General features: G+C 47.5%; 1 protein-coding gene across 5 annotated transcripts; it reads right to left on the reverse strand.

Moving 5' to 3' along the window:
* Positions 1–6,567: 6,567 nt before the first annotated feature.
* HCCS (holocytochrome c synthase) lies at positions 6,568–22,056 on the reverse strand. 5 transcript variants are annotated; one of them, XM_039874133.1, is made up of 8 exons: positions 21,863–22,055; positions 21,175–21,319; positions 18,630–18,781; positions 15,891–16,039; positions 15,523–15,642; positions 14,078–14,164; positions 12,254–12,347; positions 10,378–10,407 (listed from the first exon to the last, which is right to left on the reverse strand). In XM_039874133.1, the coding sequence occupies exons 2-8, from the start codon at positions 21,284–21,286 to the stop codon at positions 10,393–10,395; spliced, it is 729 nt and encodes a 242-aa protein (XP_039730067.1). In that variant the 5' UTR covers positions 21,287–21,319; positions 21,863–22,055; the 3' UTR covers positions 10,378–10,392. The 5 variants fall into 5 exon arrangements, with proteins under 5 accessions (XP_039730041.1, XP_039730031.1, XP_039730057.1 ...); XM_039874107.1 differs by lacking the exons at positions 10,378–10,407; positions 12,254–12,347 and adding an exon at positions 6,568–8,069 and having other exon boundaries at positions 21,844–22,049; XM_039874097.1 differs by lacking the exons at positions 10,378–10,407; positions 12,254–12,347 and adding an exon at positions 6,568–8,069 and having other exon boundaries at positions 21,863–22,048.
* Between the last annotated feature and the right edge of the window lie 982 nt (positions 22,057–23,038).

A 23,038-nucleotide genomic window follows, 5' to 3' on the forward strand; every position in this document is an offset into this window, starting at 1 on the left:
TGGCAGAGAAACAGCATTGGGATTAAATATAAGGAGATGTCAGAACCAAATCCAGGCCTGTGGCGTATGTCGTCTGAGAAGCAAACTGAGAAGAAAGGAAATGACTGAAGAAGAGTCGCTCAGAGATGAGAACGGGACGACATCTCCACTGGACAGAATTTTAAAACAGGACTAAATCAGCAGCAAATGTTCTTCCAGAGGAAAAAAAATGCAAACCAAAGGAAAATTCCATTAAAGTTTGGAATTCTTTGGCACGGTCGAGGCGACCGATGGCGACATGGAGATGTTGGACTGCAGACAGTGGTCTCTGGGGTGTGGCCCCCTGGCCTGGCATGGCCCACAATTCACCAAGGTGCACGCAGCACCAGCAACAACTGAGGGCCCCATGGGGTCGCAGGACTGTCGGAAGATTCACTAAATTTAATTCAGTCAACATCTGTTCATCCTAGAGTGACCAACTTGTCCCACTTTGCCGGGGACATCCTGGGTTTAATAATGAAAGCCCCATGACTATCCTCATTTTCCAGAGGACAAAAGGACTCAGAGCAACATCAGCAGAGTAGCCCAAGGTCTCACAGCTAGGGAGTAACAGAAAGTATGTCCAAATCTTAGCTCTGCCTAAGATTTGGCAGCAGGCCATCATCCAACTGTGCCAGCCTGCCATCCAGATAACTCGGAGCGGAGCGAACAGAGCTCTGTGCTTCTTGGAAGCCTGGGTCTCTCTCGTGAAGGAAAGGGGCTCTACTGGACCTTCCCAGGGGAGAGGACCTGCATCCGGGATGATGGCTTCTGCACAGCAGCACTTGGGGGAGCTCCAGCCCTCCCCCCGCCCCCTGCCTACTTCCTTTTGAAGAAAGAGAAATGGAAGATAAAAATTAATGAAAGCCCAAAGTAAGTTTGATTTCTGGGGAGCTTTGGAAACCAAAGCCGTGAAGGGAAATGGACGTGATTCAGTATCAAACTTTCCCAGGTGAATTAGAATTAATAATTATATCATTTACATATTACTATTAAATAATTAATAAAAGTGACATATTGCAGTTAATAATTAATTGCACTTAATTACAGTCTAGCATTATCTTTAGATTTTCTTGTTTCAAACAGCTATCAGAGCCACGGCTGACTTCATTAGGTCAGTGGATCGGTTGATGGATTCATCCAATCATCTACCCAACCAGTATTTACCAGGAGCTCAAGGGCTGGGCTCTGGGGTTACAAAGACAGAGAAAAGTCTGGGTCTGCCTTTGAGGGCACCTCAGCTACGAAAATGGTCCCTCCCATGACCTGTACTGTGGGAATGGCAGCAGATGCTGCCAAGTGCCATACACGGATACAGCAAACATCCCAGTGGCTGGTACATGCTAGGCAATGGATAAATCGTTGAGTAAATGAATCAATACATGAATCCCTCCATCTGTCCACCCACTCGCCTACCTGCCCTTCCATCCATCCACTTATTTCCTCCCATACTCTTCTTTCTTTCTGTGTTTCTATTTCTGCCATAGTTTTCATTTTCTTACTTCCAAGTCACTATTTCTCCAGCGTTATTTTTTAGTGTGTCTGGTTCTCTTGCCTAGTTCCAAGATTAAAATGTAACATTGGGTAAATGAATGAAAAAGAGAACAGAACCTTCTGTTGGCCGTGGGTGCGGGGTGCAAAGCTATTTCTTGTTTCCATATAAACAAAATGCCCGGGCTGGTTTCGAGGGTGTGAGGGAAGAAAACAACCCTCCTCCCACCCTCTTAAGTTTCTTGCTTGGGGCGTGCGAATTAAACTGGCAAAGACAGATTAAGGGAGGAAAGGGTTTTTTTCTTACGCATAATGGGAGCCAACAAAGGACTAGCTGGCTCCTTAAATGGTTAAAGTTAAAGGTTTATCTATCCAACTCAGTAGGGCAAAGGGAGTAGGGACAGCTTCTACGAGAAAACCAAACAGATTTATTTAAGAAAGACAAATGGGTTTTTAGGAGGGCAAACAGAAGATAAGAAAGTTTGTGAAAATGTTGGTCTATACAGGTGTAAGTGGGTTTTCCTTCTCCTTCAGGACCGTAAAATCTCCCCAGAGAGGGGATTTATGGCAGCTTCGCCCCCCCACCCCCGAAGTTGCTGCTTTTAGTCAGATGGAGGAAGCTCCGAGAAGGCTTTTCTTCTGCATTTGCTAAATCTCAGATGTCTTCAGCTTAAAATATTTTTCATGCCAACTCTGGGGTTTCGAGTGGGTCTCCACAAGAGTAAAATAAATTAGAGAAGGAATTAGAAACGTGCTTCCTCCTGCAGGAAAGAAACATGACGAGTCAGTGTTCAGAGCTGTCTTCAAGTCAAATCACTTTACTTCTTTACGTGAAAACTAGTTTGAAGCAGACTTCAAACCACACTATTTTCCCTTAGCTTAAACATTCACAGGCTAAAACGGGGCATGACACAGTGTACCCTAACCTAAGAGAAACGGGCCACATAAAACTTAGAATTCTGGTCTGAAAAGAACCTTGAAGATAATTTCTTAGAGAAAAGTGAGGCTTACAGACCAAAACCCCCAAGCTAATGCAAAGAATTAGCACAGAAATAAAGACCCCCACCCCTGTTCCCCGCCATTGCACTAGCCACTACCTCCAGATCCAAAAACTCAGCCTAAGAAGGGGGCCCGAGGAGGCAAAATACTTTAATGAAGTGATGACTAAGAATGGAATTTTTAAGTTAACAGTGAACTAATTCTTTAGTGGGCACTGCAGTTTACTTTGAGTGATTTGTCTGGGTTCATCTAAGCACAAGCCACTCTCCTGGGAATGTGAAAGGGGCAGGGGTGGCAGGACACAGGCCTAGTGCTAAAGTGGTCTAATCAGGTTGAAGAAAAACCTTATTTTCCACGGTTATGGGAACTTCTTCCTCACGCCCCACCTGGCCATAGGCGAGGATCGTAAAGCTCAGACATCCACTAGGAGCCATCTAATAGTGATGAAATGGATCAGCCGTATTAGGGTACAGTTGAAATCGAGCATGGAAGGAAACAGCTTCCGGAGAGGTGGAACTGACCAGGTGCGTGCCCAACCTTACACTCGTGGTCATGAGTCCCAGTGGGGATTCCATTACTTGCAGCCAAAAGCAGCCTGACAATATTCTATACCCAGCCGTGGGAGGATGATAAAGGTTATTATTCAGGACTCTATTCAACTGTTATTATGAAGTCTTCTCACAATTCTTATGTTTACACCGCTCAATATTCATAGTTCCTGTGGCCCCTTTCACATGTGACATTGTGTATGATAAAGCATGAAGTAAAGCTAATTATAAACGTTAAGAGAACACACATGTCTCGAGCCTCATCCCCCGAGTAGATATAGGACCCCCAAGAATAAACTCGTCTTAGAAACTTTAATGTCTGTTGCTCCAGCAACTGATACAATTCCACAAAGCAGAAACCACATACTTGCTAAGTGACGTGTGACCCCAGGTTAAATACTTGGCAGAAAGAGCTGTCAGCTTTGTCTTCAAAACAAGGGAGTAGAGTACACAGCATAAAGTAGGTGCTTTACCACTTACACGCATGGCGTGGAATTTTATTTTAGGGGTGGTGGCTTCACCTGCACTGCCACAATAAATATATTATTTCTGTTATGTACCCCTAAGAAATTCTGTAACTTGGAAAATTTTACTGTAAGTAAGGAGGACTATATCACTTTTGAGATGACTTTTGGTGCCCTTTTCTTTGCAATAAATACAGTCTTGTAATATCCATTTTGAATCTGGATACATAGTAAATTTTTGTGGAGGGGGTACCTTTCTGATCCTGAGGACATAATGAGCTACATTTTAGATTACGAAGCACAAGAGCCTAATTATAATCTTGTTTTTGTCAAGTGGGACTTGCATATTAAATCGATCAAGTGTCACCATGCCATGTTTATATTTTTGTAAAGGTCGAAGACTACTATCTGTCTTTCCCCTTCGGTGACTTTGAATAACAGGGGCTTGCTTAGAGCAAGCACCCACGTACCTGCTAATCCTGCCGGGGAACTGAAATCTGTGGGAGCCCCGCTGGTCTCCCTCTAGACAGATTCTTCTTGGCAGAAGTAGGCCAGAGCGTGGGAGACTGTGTATCATGTCTCAGCATTTCCTTATTGCCCTTGAATCTCCCTTTCCTTGTTGATGATGATGAGGTGATGGCTGAAAGTCATTGAGCGTTCTCCACCTCCCACGAGTTCTTTTCTAAGTGCTTTCAGGTGTCATCTCGTAGTATCCTCAAAACAACTCTGATACATCAGTGCTGCGGTCTGAATGTTTGTTCCCCACAAATTCATATGGTGAACTTTAACCCCCCATGCAATGGTATGAGGAGGCAGGGCTTTGGGGAGGTGATTAGGTCACGAGGGTAGAGCCTTCATAATGGGATTAGTGCCCTTATAAAGGAGATCCCAGAGCACTGCCCCGCTTCCCTCACGTGAGGACCCAAGAGAAGATGGCCGCCTGTGAAGCAGAAAGCGGGCCCTCCTCACCAGACACCGCATGGCCCAATATCTTGACCGTGGACTTCTCAGCCTCCAGAACTGTGAGAAATACATTTCTGTTGTTTATAAGCTGCCCAGTCGATGGTATTCTGTAGTAGCAGCCCAAACAGACTAAAATAGTAAGTTATATTATTCCTTTTATAGCCGAGAAAGCTGAGGCCCAGAGATATTAGGATCACACAGCAAGTGAAGGCCTGAGTCCTAATTCCAACCGAGCCGTCTGCCTCCAAGACGCGCATTATTATTATCATTATTTTTTTGTAAATTGAGGCATAATTGACATTATATGAGTTTCAGGTGTAAGATGTAATGATTTGCTATTCGAATGTGTTGTGAAATGATCATAAGTCTAGTTAACATCTACCACCTTACAGTTAAAATAATTTTTTTTCTTTCTTGTGATGAGAAGTTTTAAGAGCTCTCTTAGCAACTTTCAGATATGTAATACAGGCTTATCGACTCTAGTTACCATGCTGTACATAACATTCCTATGACATATTTGTCTTATAACTAGAGATCTGTACCTTTTGACCCTCTTCATGAATCTCCCTGACCTCCCACCACCCACCTCTAGCGACCAGCAATTTCACCAATCTTCTGTTTATCTGTGAGCTCAGTTTTGGAGGGTATTTTTAAAGATTCCACGGATAAATGACATAATATGGTATCCCTGTCTCTGTCTGACTTATTCACTTAGCACAATGCCTTCGAGGTCCATCCATGTTGTTGCAAATGGCAGGATTTCATTCTCTTTAATGGCTGAATAATATTCCATTGTATGGACATTTTGTGTATATTATTCATTTTATCTGTTCATCTGTCACGTTATTTCCATGTCTTGCCTATTATAATGCTGCAATGAATACGGGAGGGGTGAAGATATTTTTTCGAGGACAAACGTTCTTGATCACCACACATGGCTTCGAGCCTGTGAAAATTGATCCACAATACAAGTCCCACAGGTACCACAGAGGTGAGGCTGAAATGTGCGTCTCTTCACTTAGCTAGGGAGGAATAACTCTGGTAAAGAAACCATATTGGTGACTCAGTATAGAAATTGGTAACTATAAACTCAAAAATATTTATGAGAACTTGCCCCGCCCACGACCACAAAGTAGTCTTTAAATCAGAATGCCAGCACTTACACACTGGTTCATTCACAGACTGCTCTCTCCAAGACTGAGTGCCCTGTGGAGTCTCTGCCTTCCCATCGTGATGCACGGTGCATAAACATTCGTGAATGGATGTTAGCTAGGGAAGTACTAGGAATACACCGTATCAGTTCAAACCTCCACTTTGTTTGCTGAGTCTTAGCCTAACGTACAGTAGTTCTGATTCTGAACAGTGCCGCTTCCGTAGACAAGACTGTTTAAAACCCCAGATTACCCAAAATGAACTTCAAGTTATAAATGAAACCTATCAGAGTATTGATTCTTGGATATGATCATGTACGATCTAGACACAAAGCAGATCTGAAATCCACTAGGCTGTAGTCTTTTCCAGGGTATAAACTGTCGATCTTGTCATCAGCTTTTGTATTGTAGTTTTACTTCGGGGGGAGGGGTAGGAGGGAGGTAGGCGGCTGGGGGAGAATAAGAGAATTTTAAATGTTCTTCAGTTAAAAGCCAATTTAGAAAAAAAGAGAGATGAAGCCTATAAAAGGGCTGCCTGTCTATGTAAACTTTGTTTCCCAGTTATGGCCTGTTTCGTAATAATGCCTTATCCTGCTACTGAATTCTAATTGCCTCAAGACCAAAAAAAAAAAAAAAATGCAAATTGCTTGGTTTTCTTTAGCACAGGCAGACCTCGTTTTATTGTGCTTCACAGGTTATTTTTTACAAAATGAAGGCAAGACCCTCCACTGGCAAAAGATTGTGACTCACTTTATGGTGGTGGTCTAGAACCGAACCCTCAGTAGATCCGAGGTCTGTCTGTACTTTAAAAACATGTGATTAGCAGATGAGCAGATGGCTGCCTCTAGCAGAGACTGTGGCATTACTTCTATAAAGATTACTTCTGTCTGAAGAAACGATTAAGTGTAACGTTACTGAAGAGATTTGCAAAACTTGTTTACCATCAACTTTATTTTATTTTAAAATATGCAAATATTTTGAAATATAGGAGTTTAAGGTTGTTGGATTTTTAAAATTCCATGCAAAGCTGTCACAACAAAGAAATTCACAGCAAATTAATCACTCCAGGCTGCTAATTCCATCTAAGAATTTAACGGTATTTGGGGTAAATAAAAGGAATTATTATCAACTTTAAAAAACCCAAGTCATTTGTAACACGCTGCTCTAAGTAGAACAATGTTATGGATTACTAGTACCAAGAATTTCAATGGCAAACTTAAGAGTTCCCTTAAAAAATGTCTGAACTGAGACAGTGAGTTGATGCAAACATTCTACATCTGGGAAAAATACTCTCCTGGTGAATTCTAACACTCAACAAAATCTAACCATGTTTTGGAAAGGGACCCGAGCTAGCACTGCGACTTGTGCCTGACCTTCAAGGTTTAGATGAGGCCAAGTGCAGGGAAGGCTTCAGGCAGAAGGATGGAACGCAAAGGTAGGAGAACTTGTCAAATGCCAGGGACAATGAGACCTGTTTGTTGGGAGCAGAGTTATATATCAGAACCACAATCTTGAAATGCAAATATTTAAAAGACTATTTTAATATCTTAATATTAAAAAGACTATTAGAATATTTTAATATTCTAATGCACGTGCACCATCAAACCATGGGGGCGTTCAAACTATTCTCTAACAAGGTCTGAAAACTTCATATGAGAATTTGGAGAGCCAAGAAACATCTTAGTTTTGCTGAGTACATTTCTAGTGTAAATCTTTTATGTTTCTTTTCAGAAGTCACTGCTAGGTCATAGGGGCTTTAGACATGCTGGCAACTCTTTAAAAAGCATAACTGAATAGCTTCCATTAAAATATTTGACCAGGTAAAAGCTCCTGAGCATCGCAGAGGCTTTCGGGTCCACATGTTGCGTATTCAAGAGAAAACAGTAAGAAAAAAAGTAGCTCTCCTCATATTTTAAGTTCTTTTCCAGAGGTCGTTCAGACTTTTCTAGATTAAATACACAGGCAATACCACAGATAAAGTGAAAACTAAGGGACTGCTTCCCACTGAAGGGAAGTGGGAATTAAATTTAACATGATCTGCTATGAACTGCACGGTGAAAATGAAACTCCAAAGAGCAGGTGCATGTTGTCCTTCACTAAGTGAAGTGTAAGGTGTCATTATCCACTTGCACTCCCAGTACATGATGACTGCAATTCAGTTTGGGGAAAATAGTTTAATATATTGTTCAGAAAAAAAAAAAAAGGTTATATTTGCCCATCTCTAACAAGACAGTGGTTATGAGGTCCAGCGCCACCAGGCGACCTTCATCCTGTCCCACACCGCCGAAAGCGAGTCCAAAGCGGGTCGGACGTCCAGGATGGTGAACTGGTAGTCCCGGCTGACTTCGCCGCCGTCGTAGTAGTCAATGACGTATCTGACTTCCGTCCCACAGCGGTTGATGATCCAATCGTGCCTGTCGAAAGGCAACTCGTACCTGGAATGAAAACGTGCCGGTGAGTGTTCAATCGCTCGCCGTGCCTCCGGCTCCAGAAGAGCAGCGCGCGGCGAGGCCTGCTCCGAGTCAGGTGTCTCAACGGGGAGGCGACACTCGGCATCGCAGTCCACAGCGCCCACGAAAGGAGGTGCTGGAGACCTGTGGTGAGCCCAGGGCACACGAAGGCTCACCTGTCTGCAAAGGCATCGGGTCCCCGTGAAGGAGACCCAGCGGGGTGAGCGGGGACTCTGACTACGCAGGAAGAAGAGGGAGGAGCGCTCAGTGCAGGGGTCCAAAGAGGACAGATTTAACAACCCAGAAGACAACTCAGTTCAATGCCAGATACTTAGGCAGGCCGCATGTAGGGTTAACGCAGCCCCTCCACGTACTCAGAGAACTGCTGGCTGCCCGGCCGGCAGCCAAGGCCGGCAGCACAAAGGGCTTTCAGCAGGGCCTATCCCCAAGGACGTTTCCTGCTGCTCCCGTGGACGTTATCTGCTCCTGTAGCCCAGCAGCACATCTCGCTCCCATCCGGCTGGGGAGGTGGCGGCTCCCCCACGAGATAAACCCTCCCCCGGCTCCTGGCCATGCAGAACTCTGCTTGCTCGGGTCAGCAGCCTTCTTCCTCAGCTCCGACCGGCCACTGCTGAAGCTTCCCTGCCTCGTGAGTAACGAATGACACTTGTCACCCCTCTGGTCCTCCTGGTGGTCCTTCCGGAGGACCCAATCCAGGCGCAGGCTCTGGGCCCGGGGCTCCTGCGTTACAGCTGGCGTGGCCGGCAGGGTATTACGGAGCACCCCGGTTGAGTCGATCTCGAGTTGGGGGCATGGGGAGGACATGCCTGGTGGGGTTCGCCAGGAGAATCCTGGGGTGGGCCTCTGGGTCCGTGTTGTTTGAGGTGGCAAGCCTTTTAGATTTGTGGGCCCCACCAAAGGAGGGGGGGACGCTCCCCACATGCCTATGGGCCTCTTCCAGCTTTTGCTGAAAGTAGGGGGACTGTGTTCTTTAGGGAGCTGCGGCCGTGGCAGCGCAGAGGGCCGCCCGTCCTGCAGGCGCCACGGGAAGCCAGTGCCAAGAAGCTCAGGCCAAGGAAAGGGTGACGGAAGTGGAAGCGAGGCTACAGGGACCTGCGAGTCACACGGGCCAACAGTGAGGGTATTCTGGGATGGCAGTGAGAACAGACTAATGAACAACCGCAGGACCTAGCCTGTACCTTGCGAAAGTTCGGGAGGAAAAGCTAACGAGAAATCACATACGGGTAGTCACTGCACAGTCTGAATGGAACCCCAGGAAGTGGGTCCCCACAGCAGAACACGAGTCTGAGTCAGATGAAGAAACAGAGGTGTCCCTCCCAGACGAAGCCACGTGTCTTGGGCCTCCCCAGTAATTGTTCAGAAACTAACAGGAGCACCCTGAGGGGCAAGACCCGAGGACGCTAGCTCGCCCCCCTAAACATTTGCACCTCCGCCTGGCCGCGTGAGGCAGTGGAGCCGGCGACCAAGGTCCGCTGGGAAGGGTCACAGTCCATCACGGGGCAGTGACTTCGCCTCTGGGACACCGGTGCGGAAGGCATAATACTGTCTGGAGATGAACTGACCAGATGGCCACTGTCACCAGCCACCCTTCTTTGTGCCAATGCATACGTGGGGCAATCCAATATGCAGAAAACGTGTCGCTGCCGAATTGGTTCATGGCGGGCTGCCGCATGGCTGGGCCAAATGAAGGCGAGTTGCCGATGGCCCAGCCGTGCTGGATGTCCCCACCGTAACTGCAGGTGTTCCTTAGGGAGGTGGGATGGCAGCATGCTACATCGAACCATCCGAGGGCCCTGATGCAGTGCCATTTACTACAGGTATGCGGGACCGCGTCATCCAGACGGCCCCGCCGGCCTATTGTGATACTTTGGTGCCTGTCCTGTCCACTCTAGTGGGGAGAACAATCCAGGTGGCAGCACAGGCTGTTGCCCATTTGGGGGAAACTGAACTGGCCCGATGGGTCCAGGGAAAAGAGAGAAAGTTGTGGGTGTGCAGGCAGAGGGTAAGGATTGTCTGGTAAAGGAGACCAGATGGCAACTATGGACGGATCTGAGAAGGGCCGGGGTCGCCCCCCCACCCCTCCAAAAATGATAAGCAACCCAGCATAGTACTGGTAGCCCTGTGGCAGCTTAAACCACAGCACAAATTGCAACCCCTGCTCGACAGGCGGGTGGCTGTCCGCACCTTGGAATGGACCTCAAGTGGTAGGGACTTGCGACCCTCAGCTCCTTGCTTGGATGACTTTTTGCGGGACCAGGACACGTCCAAAATATTCAGACAGCCAAGATCAATTCGTCTTTACCTGGGAAGGACAACAATGGGCCTTCACTGTCCTACCGATGGGGTATCTCCCTAGCCCCACTATTTGCCAAGATTTCGTGGCTGAGGATTTGACTGGCTGGACTGACCCCTCCTCCACACAATGTACCGTTATAGGAATGACGTCATGCTAACCTCTGACTCTCTCAGACCTACAAGCCTACGCCACCCCTGCCTTTTCCCAGCCTCTGTAAAACTGTCAAGGGCAAATGAAATACTTCTAGAGGTCATAAAATATATTCATAAATTTGCCAATCTAAAGGATGTTAACTGCTTACTAACTGCCATTAGAAATGGAAGTTTCTGAGAGTTAAGAATTCGTATTACAATTGAAAGGGACATGTATGTGTTTAGTAACAGAAGGTCTAAGGTATAGGGATTTACTTTAAAGGAGATTAAAGAAAAGTAGTTTGTCCTAAAGTTGGTTATTTCTAAAGGAGTAAGAAGAGGCAAACTGATGGGATGAAGAAAGTTGCAGGTCTGTGAAGAGAAATCTCGTGTCTACGGCCACACCGCCCTGAACGCGCCTGATCCCATCTGATCTCGGAAGCTAAGCAGGGTCGGGCCTGATTAGTACTTGGATGGGAGAAATCTTGAAAGAGGAAACTTTATATATGGTTGAGCTAAACAAGACTGGAAATATATTTAAATGTCAAAAGCGAGCTAATACGAAATCACAGTTGTGTTTTCTCCCTCTGCTAAGTAACACAGTTTCTGGGACTGTTGGTCAGCTACTGATGTTACGGAAAAGCTTTCTGCCTGAAGAAAACAGAGATTGTGTTTTATCAGAATAATTTCCCATGTTTTGTAATGGCCTGCTGAAATGTGAAAGGGTTAAAGAATAATTAAAACCTGAAACTGGACAAAGGAAGTCTATACCTTAGGCCTAGTTTCTGGAACCCCTAACCACATTCTGTTAATCATGAAACTTGTAACAATGAGCTCATACGCTAACTGCCAATTTTAGCCTGTGTAACCCTGCTTGCTTGCGTGGCATGAAAAATAATCAATTGTATATAAGCTGAAAATTTCTGTTTGGCCATCGCCCATGGGAACACTGGCTATTACCCATGGGAACATAGGCAATCACCCATAGGAACATAACATTCTAACAACAAGCTTTCTGCTTCTGTACCCCCCGCTTGCACACCTGACCAGTGGGTTGACAGGTAGTGAATAGGAGAAAGATGGACCTTTGTGTTTAAGACAGAATGTGGAATGGGATTTGGGGCTTAAAAACCTTGTATCTTGGCATTTCGGGGCTGCTCCTTTGGAAGGACAGCCGCCGGCTAATAAACTGTCTCCTGGTTAAGAGCACTCAAGTTGGGTCTGGTTATTCTGGACACAACAGTTTTATGTTGTCTTAATCAGGCCCTTGGCTACTTAAGGAAATGGAATCTCCACAACAGTAAGAATTGAGTTTTGCTAATAATTATGCAGAATTGGCATGTTTCTTTTCCTCCCCACCTACCCCTCCGAATCCAAACACTTTTAATGAGTAAGTCCCCTTATTTTCATGGCAATGTGGTTATTTGCATAAGTTCAATAAGAATCTGTTCTCTTCATAACAGGGCATGATTGGAAACTAGCTTTTAGTGCCAAGTCTTTGACTGGAGTGTCATATTAGAGAGGAATGCAGAGACTCGGATATGACCTAACGGCTTTAAGGAATTGACTCACGGGAGCCAATAAAAGCCTTTAGAAATATTGGCCGGGTACCATGCTCTCATGGTTCCCAGCAGCCTTCTCATGTGAGTAAAGAATGTCAGTTCTTGGCAGGTGCAGGCACCTCAAGATATTTTGGAGATGTCAAGAAGAGAGGAACTCACCTGAAACCTGTAGGTATTGCAGGCATCATCTGAGGGTGGCCCTTGCTTTGGCTTTTCTGGCCTTGCCAGGCCTTTAAGCTCAATCTGAAGATTCCTTGTAAAATTCCAGCAAAGCAGAATTAAAAGTGCCCATCTGGTTAACTGATATTCTTGCTGGGCTTATGCAAGTGATCAGGCCAAGTTTATTGAGACGACTTACTTCGCAAATGAATGAGTCCTAATTTGGCTAACTTTGGTAAAAACGAGTAGTTGGAGAGGAAAGAGAAAACGTTTCGATAAAGATCGAAATATACCTATGCGGACATTAGATTCTTATACTATTCATTGTCTTTTAGGTTTTTATTTTCTACTTGTGGATTGGACTGGGTCCTAAATTCTTCTAGCTTCCTCCAACATCCGTCTGTGGCTCTTCGAACATGTTTTTGATTTGTAATTTTTCTCCCATCCTTCAACTAGGCATTATTGAAAAACTATAACTGCTTTCTTCAAGCCATGCAAGCTAAAGATGGACAACTTGATATATAATTCGAGAGATTGCCACAATGGCTCATGTTCGAACAACCTCAGTGACTGGTGCTGGGTGGGCCAAGTGAACAGTTTGCCCTGGTGCCTACGGACATCATCAGGGACATTTCAAGTGGCGGCAGATGCTTCCAGCCTTATATCTAGAAATCTGCTGACAACCTTACAAACTCAGAAGCTGCTCTGTAATTTGCTCTATTAACCTTTTTCTCGTTTTCATTGACGTAGGAGGCATCTATACAGTGGCTAATACGACCTGCTAAACCTACAGTAACAGCTCTGGGAAAGTTGAGACTCAAATACATAGAATCATGCAGAAGGCTATTTTGTATTCATAGTGAACCAAAAGCTAACAACACACTCGGTTGAATGTAGGAGTTTCATTCCTCTAACCATCAAACTCCGGCCTTTTTTAGCAGAAAGCAGCCAGAACGGTCTCCTTGCCTCTCTTCCCTCAAGACTGAGGAATGATCAGGAGACCGGGGGGAGTTGTAACAGGAATTGTAGCCTGACGTGTTGCATGCAGCACTTGGGGCGAAGCCCTTAACCACCTGGTGGACCTCCATCGGCCCTTGGGGCCAATACCTGGTAACAGGACCGCTGGGCTGATGTGTAGTTACTGTTAGGGTGTAGTCTTTATTGCATTTGTGATATATGGATGCAATAACAAATGCTCTAGCCACCCAGGGATCCCCTGTCCGGAAGATGTGACATGAAGAATGTGAGGTGGAGAGGCGTCGGGTTAACTGGGACACAGCCCCTCCACGTACTCAAGGACCGCTGGCTGCACAAAGGGCTTTTGGCGGGGCCTGCCCCCAAGGACGTTTCCTGCTGCTCCCGTGGACGTTATCTGCTCCTGTAGCCCAGCAGCACATCTCGCTCCCATCCGGCTGGGGAGGTGGCGGCTCCCCCACGAGATAAACCCACCCCCGGCTCCTGGCCATGCAGAACTCCGCTTGCTCGGGTCAGCAGCCTTCCTCCTCAGCTCCCACCGGCCGCTGCTGAAGCTTCCCTGCCTCGTGCGTAACGAACAGCACTTGTCACCCCTGTGGTCCTCCTGGTGGTCCTTCCGGAGGACCCAACCCAGGCGCAGGCTACGGGCCCGGGGCTCCTGTGTTACAATGCAACCCACGAAACGCCAGTGGATCTGGCTGCCATGGGGCCAACTTCGGGGAGTGGAAGAAATCCACCACTGAATACTGAGTTTTAGATGGCGCTACAGTTCCCAGACCGGCTTGGGTGCCAAGGGAAAGCTGCCCCTGCCGCGAGGTGTGGCGATCACCTTTCTGCACCGACACTCACCCCATCCAGGACCGGATCCTCGCCCGTGGTGAATACTCTTTCGCTTTACCTCCGAACCGAATCAACGACGGGCCACAAGGACATTCCCTAGAAACCCCCCAATGAGAGAAGTCTATGAAAATATTTTCTTTCCTTTGAAAACTACGATGTGGCAGGTTCTCAATAACACACATTGTTCTCTATGCATTTTACATAACGTCAACATTTACAGAGAAAGGTAGCTTTGAAAAACTCCCAAGCAAAAGCCCTATTTGTTAAACATGTTGCTCTTTCTTTCTGGGTCAGGCTCGTCCCCCCCACTCTCCACTGTCTTCCCCGTATGTAGCTCCCCTGCTTTTGGCAGAGTCAGGAAATGGCCTTTCCATTTGCGGAGGGGACACAGGCACATTCTCGGGAAAGAAACAAAAGGGGAAGTGCTGGGCCTCGCGCTTCTCTTGCGCACAGAACAGCTGGGTTTTTTGTTTGTTTGTTTTTTGTTTTGTTTTTTCAGATGAACCCAAGGAAATCCTACACTGTTCTTTGATTTGAAACCGATGAACGGCCTTCATGAAGAAGGAACGCTGGCTGAATCCCCAGGAACTGACGTAGCCCACGTCTGAACGGCTCCTTAAGTAACTGTGCTTGCGCTGCTGCCGCCGAGGCCCTGGCTACAAACCCTGCTCTCGCAGACCCTCGGAGAGGATGTCCTCGGGGCCAGCAGCACCGCTCAAGGCCCTCGGAGCCCTGTGTTCTCGACAAAGAGGCCATGTGCTGGGACATCTCCTGAGGCTTCGTCCCAGGGGGGATGCAGTAAGTGCTGCTGAGTGAACAAAACTTGTTTTCCCGTCTCCCTTGGGGCAGAGGACGATTTAGTGTCTCTCGTCCCACATGCTCTGCTTTCAAGGGACTATGACGCTCCTTCATGGCGGGGTGGGAAGGATCTCTGACCCCTCCCCTTGAGTCTGGGCGGGCTGGTGACACTCTGGGGCTTCCGAGGTTGTTGCCAAAGAAGTTACAGCTTTCACCTGGAGCCTTTTGGAACTCCAGCTCTGGGGACCTGAAACAGCCACACTTAGAGGCTGCGGGCAGGTGTCGTGGCTGACAGCTGGTGTCACTCACCAGACAGATAAACGAGGCCTTCAGAGGACGTCAGCCCACGGCTGCCAAGCCAACCCTATCACTCAGCCTTGGCGGCTGAGGCCCCAGCCAGCGGGCAGCAGAGACGAGCCATCCCCACACCTCCCTTTCTGTTCTCGGTCCTGCCAATCCACGGGCAGAATTAGATGGCTGTCATTTTACATGGCGGAGTGGGCATGGTCTGCCACATGACGATCACTGGAACAGGCCTGCTCTCTAAGATGTTTTATTAAAATAACGCATCTGAATAACTGTTAAAACTCTAGAAAGCGGATATAAAGTAAGGAAGATGCCGGAAAGGTGTTTTTTAAGATCCCAGACATACTTACGCAGCATGAAGGGCTTCCCACTTCAAAATTTCCTTCCACGCCTGCTCGTTATTCTGATTGTGAATTCTAATGATATTGTACATGTCCCTCTGACTGATATCGTCATCCTTCCACTTCCACCTAGGAAAGAACATTCGCGAGATTTGACAAATGTTACTGACACGTGTGTGTATGAACACCCACGTCCTGTTAGTTGTTCCTCTAGAGATTCCTAACACACTGGCCTTGCGCTTATTTTCTGGTAAGTGTGAACATTATTATAACGGATTAATTTGTCAGTTTGGGGCATAAAAATCTCTTTCGTGTTTAATTCTTACATGAATCTGACGAGCAAATTTACATTCTCAGTAATATGCTCACTGACTTACCCTTTCCTTAGCATCGCATTCCAGAACATCTGTTCGGAAGGATAAACCCACTTCTTTTCTGAATCTGCTCTCGGAATGGATGACTCTTCTCTCACAGTGGATAGTGCAAACGGTTGATCGGGGGCTGGTGTCTGATTAGCTGGTGGCATCTAAATAAAATACGTGGATTTTAAAAATATTGGAAATATGATGTAAAGTAGGAACAAGCAGTATCATTAAGTACTTCCTGGAAAGCGATGCGTCAGACATGTGACACAGGTTCTCTGTTAAACCGGTGCCATTGAAATATCAGACCTCTCAGATGGTTTGGCTGATGTGAAGAGGCAGAGTAAAGAGGTTGTTTTTCCTTGCTGTTCAAGTTGTCATGCATGGTAAATACACGTTGTGGTTAAATTTCCAGTCTTTCTCCTCAAGGATTAAGAAGTAAAAACTAATACCATGATCTGCAGCATTTCTTGAAGCCTTTCTGTGATGGGCTTTTCAAAACGATTGCTGACTCTTCTGAGGAAAAGTCTCACGGACTCTATGTACGAAGCCACCTTCTTTGAAAATCTCTTTACGTTTAGGATTTTGCTTATGCTTTCGGCCTTTGGTCTGAAAACAGACGAGTGCTGATGTCCCCACATTGGCAGAGTGGAGGGAGGGAAAGAAGGCTTTCTTCCAAGCACAAGGGGAATGATACTGTTGTGCAAACACTTAGCCTGGACCAGGATTTCTCACTCTTGGCACCACTGACGTTTCGGGCTGGACATTTGGTTATGGGGGTCTATTCTGAGCATTGTAGGATATTTAGCAACATCGCTGGCTTCTATCCAATAGTACCCCTCTTCCTCAGTTGTGATAATCGATGTCCCCCTGCGGGCATAGTCACCCCAGATTGACAACCACTAGCCTCTAACTTCTTTTTGTGGTGAAAGTCTGAAGGATTTTCTAGCAGATGCACATGAATTAAGTCATCACGTGGCCCCTGGTTAGAAAGATGGCAGATGACCTGGGCGTGTTGGTGCCATACCGAGCATCTATCAGCATAGCATGTTTAAGGACACAGGTCAGAGGCAGATGGGGATTCACTTTGGGCTCTGCCACGTCCTAGCTGTGATGTGGGCAAATGGCTTACCCTCTCTCTAAGGTCTTCAGCTCTAAAGCAGGGTCACTAAGACTGCTGGCTGCATAGAGTTGTCATGGGGATTACAGGAGACATTGTATGGTGCTTAGCATCCCCCAAAAGACATGAGCAAAAGTTGGCCGTCACGAATCCTCTCACTACACGTCGCAGTCCCACAGGGCAAGAGTCTAGGTCTGCAGGATTTGGAAAGGCTCGCCTTCTGCAGCACTAGGGCAGATGCCCTAGATCCACGGGTAACGGCGCTTTTGAAAGTGTCTCCAAACACATTTGGTTGTTGCAATTGAGAAGAGAGGGTGTTACTGGCATCTCGTGGGTGGTGACCACGGATGCTGCTCAATGTCCCACAGTGCGCAGGGCAGCACCCGCCACAGGGAATCATCCATGTCCGAGTGTCGCTAGCGCCGCCGGGAGAAACCCTGGTCTTGTCCACGTTCTTTTTCAACACAGCAGTGTCCTTACAGCTTGGCAGGGTAGTTACTGAGAGCAACAGGCTGAATGTTCACGTCCCTCCCGAGTCACCAAATCTGCTGGCACCTCGATCTTGGATTTCCCAGACTCCAGAACTACTGTGAGAAATAAATGTCTGTTGTTTATAAGCCACCCAGTCTCTGTTTTGTTTTCTTTCTATCTATCTATCTATCTATCTATCTATCTATCAATCTCTCTCTATGTCGATATAGATAGATATAGATATTCCACAGACTTTATCTCTATCTCTATATCGATATAGATAGATAGATATAGATATTCCACAGACTTTCTTTTCCAGACTATATATTGCCAGTTTCTTCAAATGGTAAATGGTTTGCCAAGATTTCTAAATATTTTTCATAATCCTGTGGACTTCTAAAGCAGCGGTGCCTAGCCATTTTGGCACAGGGACCGGTGATCTAATGCCTGGTGATTTGAGGCGGAGCTGAGGCGGTGATGCCAGCACTGGGGAGCGGGTGCAAATCCAGATGAAGCTTCGCTTGCTCACTCGCCCGCCGCTCACCTCTTGCTGTGCAGCCCAGGTCCTAACAGACCACGGACCGACCGGTACCAGCCTGGGTGTTGGGGACCCCCGCTCTAAAGTACAGGCCCAAGTCTGTCGCTCCATTAAAATGCGATTCCAAACATGAAACCTCAATTCCCTACGTCGCCTGACTATCACAAAGTGGGATGAGACCATGCTTCTCCCGTCCTTCCTTTCTCAATGGCATTCCACTGCTGGCTGCCATGTGACACTGTACCACCCCAGTGATTCACGTGAATGATGGGGGCCCCCCAATCTTGCAGCATGCCTACAAGGTTCCCCAAGACCAGAAACAGCGTTACGAACTCTAGCTGCACTCCTAAGGGAACTTCCCACCCGCACCCCGTAACTACTCCAAAAGGAAATTCCTTTGGCGTGGCACGTCGCCAGTCAACCTGCTCTGGCACTTCATGCTCACCGTTTTCTCAGGCGTTCTCTGAAACTACTTAGTAACACAGTCTAGATTTTTACTGTGGATGGAATATCTGATTTTAAAAGAACAGAAGAAATCAGCCCTAGCAGCCTGCGGCTTGTCTTGGGATCCATAAAAGCATCTCTGCACAGGAAGTTTCAGGAAGATGGGGCAAGCGTGCATTACCAGATTCGCAGGATCTAAGTTCTCCTTATTCTTGGCCACAGAGCCCGTGACGGGACACTCCACATACTCATACGCGCGTTCTTGGTGGGCAGGAGTGGAATTGGTCTTGCTCTCACATGCTGAGTCAGACGGCTTTGTACTCACTGGACAGCCTGAAATAGATCAAGTGTAACAATGGTGTCGGCACAGAGGCGGGATATCCAGCTCCCTCGATCTGGGCCCTAACGAGTTGAGTTTCTGACCAGTGATGACCACAGGCGAAGCCAGGTTTCTACTGCTGACAGCTGCCAAGAGATAAGCTGGCTAACATTCTAATAGCCCAAAGACCAGGAAAAGGTTCTATACATTTACTTTCTCTTTGAAACAGCAACAGGTACCCATTCTCTTCTTGTGTCATGCCCCTAGCAAAAATAAACCAAAAAAATCTCGTTTACAAGAGAACGTACTGTCCGTGCCGTGGTTTCAGTGATGGGCTAGAAGGTACCCGCCTGGACTCCCAACTGGAAGCTGCTGCAGAGGAACCTAAATGGGGGCCAGGCCACCTTTCCCCAGTCTCCCTGCCCTTCTAGTCCCAAGCTCCACACAAGGCCCACCCCAATCAGGATGCAGGAAGCCAGGCTTTCGTTCCTGATGCCTCCTCTCAGGTACTGGGGTCAGAAGATGAAAATGAGCACAGGAACCCTCAAAAAGGCTACTGGAGACAAGTCTCAACACTACTCTGCCTGTGCCTTGCTCCAGGACTAAAACAAGGCGCAGAAAACTACGCCTTGGCTGAAGTTCTATTGCCCGTTAGTAGACAGTGAGAGTTAGGCAAGAAAAGGCAGACATTAAAGAAAACGTTCCACGACCCATGCAGGATCCAGATGTCACTTAAGTGGGAAGGTCTGAACCTAAGAGAACAGCAGCTGGAAGGGCAGCCAATGCCCAAGGATCCAAGGTGCTGATGGAAGACAGGGTGCAGCCTGAGGAGGAAGTCTGCGGCTTAGGAGAGAGGGCAGGGGTCGGGAGAGCTGCGGCCCTGGAAGCCAGCTGCTCCTGCACGGGTGTCCTTGGCTTACACAGCCGCAGTGACGCCAGGAATACACTGGCTGCTGGATGCCCTACACGAAAAAGGCGAGTTTCCTTTCACTTCCTTCCCTCTGCTTCTTCTAGACCCTCACTCCCTAGACCCTGTAGAGCTGTCCACTTGAGAGGTGAAGGGACACTTGCTATATCACCTCTCCTCTCTACGACTCAAAGTGTTGATCCTTTCTGGGTCACTGATCCCAGCTGGGTGCTAGAAAAAAATACTGTTTACATTTTTCAGATTATATGAAATATCCTCAAATATCTACATTCTTTACTAATGCAAATAAATCCTACTGACAGCTCCTCTGGATACACAGTAAATGAAACCAAACCATAAACAGGGCTCTTAGATCTCCCCAGGGATGCTCAGAACAGAAGAGCACTGGAAGAGAACTGGATCTGTCCTTGTCCAAGGTCACAGAGTCTTCACTGACTTTGCCACCTAGGAGCTATGTGATCTGTTAAGTTTCCTTAACTATGAGATAGAGAGAAAACCCACCACAAAGGACCATGAGGATGAGATGTAAACTCCATTAGGCAAAGGATTTTGTCTGTTTTATACACTGCTGTTCTCTTGGTGCAAAAACAAACAAAATCGACCAGTGCTTGGCATAGAGTGGGCAGTGACTAAATCCTTGCCGACTGGCCCCGGGAATGAGGTGTTAGCATTCAGTAAGCACGCCATGTTGGTTCCTCCCCTCGCATCTTGAAATAAGTCACACATCAGGCTGACTGAGGCCCCGCTTTTCTATAAACAAATTAAAGCAGATGTGGACCAATTAAAAAGGAAGGAGCTTTTCCATTCTCACCTTCACACCTAAAGAATGAACAGCAAGTCCATCAGGTGATGACTTATTTTTATATAGATGAATTCTACAACGGATGTAGGAGTAAAGTCTTGATCAATAGACATCTGGGTCTAGACCAAAGTTTTTCAGCTATGGCTGTCTGGACATTTGGGGCCAGGTGATTTTTTTGTTGTGGGGGGCTGTCCTGTGCACTGTAGGGCGTTTAGCAGAACTCTTGCCTTCTACTCACTAGATGCGCCCTCTCCTCTCAGTTGTGACAGGCAAAAATGTCTCCGGACATTGCCAAATGTCCCCTGGGGGATGGGGGCGGATCACCCCTCCCCCCCGCCGCCACCCGCACACACATTGTAAATGGCTGAAGTAGACATACATGCAAACTTTGGGGGATGGGAGCTGATGTATGGAACAATCGCTACACCTTCATGCATTATCTCAATGAATCGTCACAATAACCCTGTGAAATAGTATTATCACATCCTCATCTTACATACAATGGGTTAAGAAGTAACTTGTACAGTCACATAACTTATAGGTAGCAACGTAAGAACCCAAGGCAGGTTGCCTCACTCCCAGGCCTAGGAGCCTCACTAGCATGCTGTACTGCCTCTTCCTAAAATCGTTTTAAGAATTCCCTTTTGTTTTTGTTTTGTAGACAAAGAGTCGATTACCTTTCATTTTCCCTTCATGCATTGGACATCCTGAAGGCCGGGATGTTGTCTGATGATCTGATGCATTTGAGGTCTGAACTGCAACAGCAGGGGTAGATGCAGACAAACCCATGGTAGAAACCGCAGTGTTTGAGTCCAAACAATTCTAAATTCACACGTGCCAAAGCAGAGACAGATTAATGCCGATGCCTGGGCTCTGACTACTCCCTCGGTATTCTTAATCTGGCCAACCCTTGTGCTTCCTCCTTGTCATTCTTAGGTACATCTACCGGCCAGGATATCCACTTCGAGGGGCAGCTTTAATATATTAAAGCTTTTGGGAAACACTAGTACGAAATCGACGCCACCCTTTGGCGGCACGTTTCTAAGGGTGTGCGGAGATGGCAGGTGAGGCCAGGAGGTCCCTGAGAGACCACGTCATAGTGAGGGGATTATGCCGGGGGGTGCAGCGGGTACTAGGTGGTGACCCGATGGGGGAAGGGAGGCCCAGCGTCCAGACTAGATCTCCAGACCTGGGGCTCGGCGAGGGGCTGCGAAGGGTACCGCGGAGAAACGGGATTCGAGGAAGAGAAAGAAGGAAAGGAAAACGGAGGGCAGGGTGCAGCCAGTATTTATCTCACGGCCCCCACGCGTCCCTAGCCCAGGGACCCCAGACCCCACTGGCCTCACCCAGCCCGTCCCTCGGCACCTGACTCCTGATCAGGGCTGCTCTGGGCGGCTGGCCCCGCCTCTAAGTGCCAACTCTGGCCTGGAGCGGCAATTAACCAGCGCTGCCGCCGCTGCTGCTGCTACCGCTGCTGCTGCCGCTGCCGCTGCCGCCGCCGTCGCCGCCCTCTAGTTGGGTCACCGCTGTCGCCCCGGTCACCGCTGGCGCTCTCATGTGCTGCTACTTCCTTTTCCGAAGGCAGGACTTCCGGGAGCGAGGGAGGCGAAGTGCGTGGTGAAGAAGGGAGCGTCCGTCAATCACAAAGGAGCGGGGCCCGCCCCCTTCCGCCTCGGCCTATAAATGCGAGCGCCGCGCTCAGGCTCCGCCCTTCCCGGCCAGGCGCCTTTCTCGCTAAGGCAGAGCCGCTGGCTGAGTTTAGCCTGGGACAGAGACTTCCCTAGAGCAAAGCTCACTACTATAAATGTTTTAAACGCAGAGGGGTTGCTTTGGAGGACTTAGTTTTAAAATTTCGATTTGTTAAGTTGTATCTCGTCAGTTTTAACTCTAGTAATGACTCAAGAATAATCAGTAGGTGTCCAGAACTGTGGCGGACTCTGGAGATCCCAGAATGAACAAACCAAGGTGCCGGATCCCAAGGCCTTCTTAACTGGGTGTGTGAACTTGAAGGTCTGTATTTTCACTTACCTCTGACAGAAATTTAGTCTTTTTTCCCATCAGGAATGCAGGCAACAAATCCTAGCAGTTTCATATGATTGTTGTTTCTGTCTCAAAATACTATCCATCACTACTCTGAAATTAAGATAATTTTCTCTTTTTACTTAAAGCGTTAATAAGAAGCACATGTCTTTCTGCATTGTGGTAGCGGATCTGTCAAGTACACCCAGGTGACCCTTCAGGGGCTGAGGCTATCTCCAGGAATTGCCCTCAGCCTAAGAGAACTGCCTCAGGCAAAATCACGTTCCCTCCCTGGGGGCAGGCTGCAGCCTGTGAGTGGTCTCTGTAACGGTACCAACGCCTGGTCCCCTAGCCTCAAGGAGGACAACTCAGAAGGGCCATCTGAGCTTCAGAGCACTCACAGGATCAGCCGAATCTTCCATTGCGATTGTATCACAGTTTGACTCCTCCCTTTGCCCAGTGCTTCTTCCATTACTCTCTGACAGCTGTTCAGGAGAGCACACCTATGCGCAGATCTTTAAC

Source organism: Pteropus medius, unplaced genomic scaffold (assembly GCF_902729225.1).
Source record: "Pteropus medius unplaced genomic scaffold, Ma_sr-lr_union100, whole genome shotgun sequence".
Taxonomy (NCBI): domain Eukaryota; kingdom Metazoa; phylum Chordata; class Mammalia; order Chiroptera; family Pteropodidae; genus Pteropus; species Pteropus medius.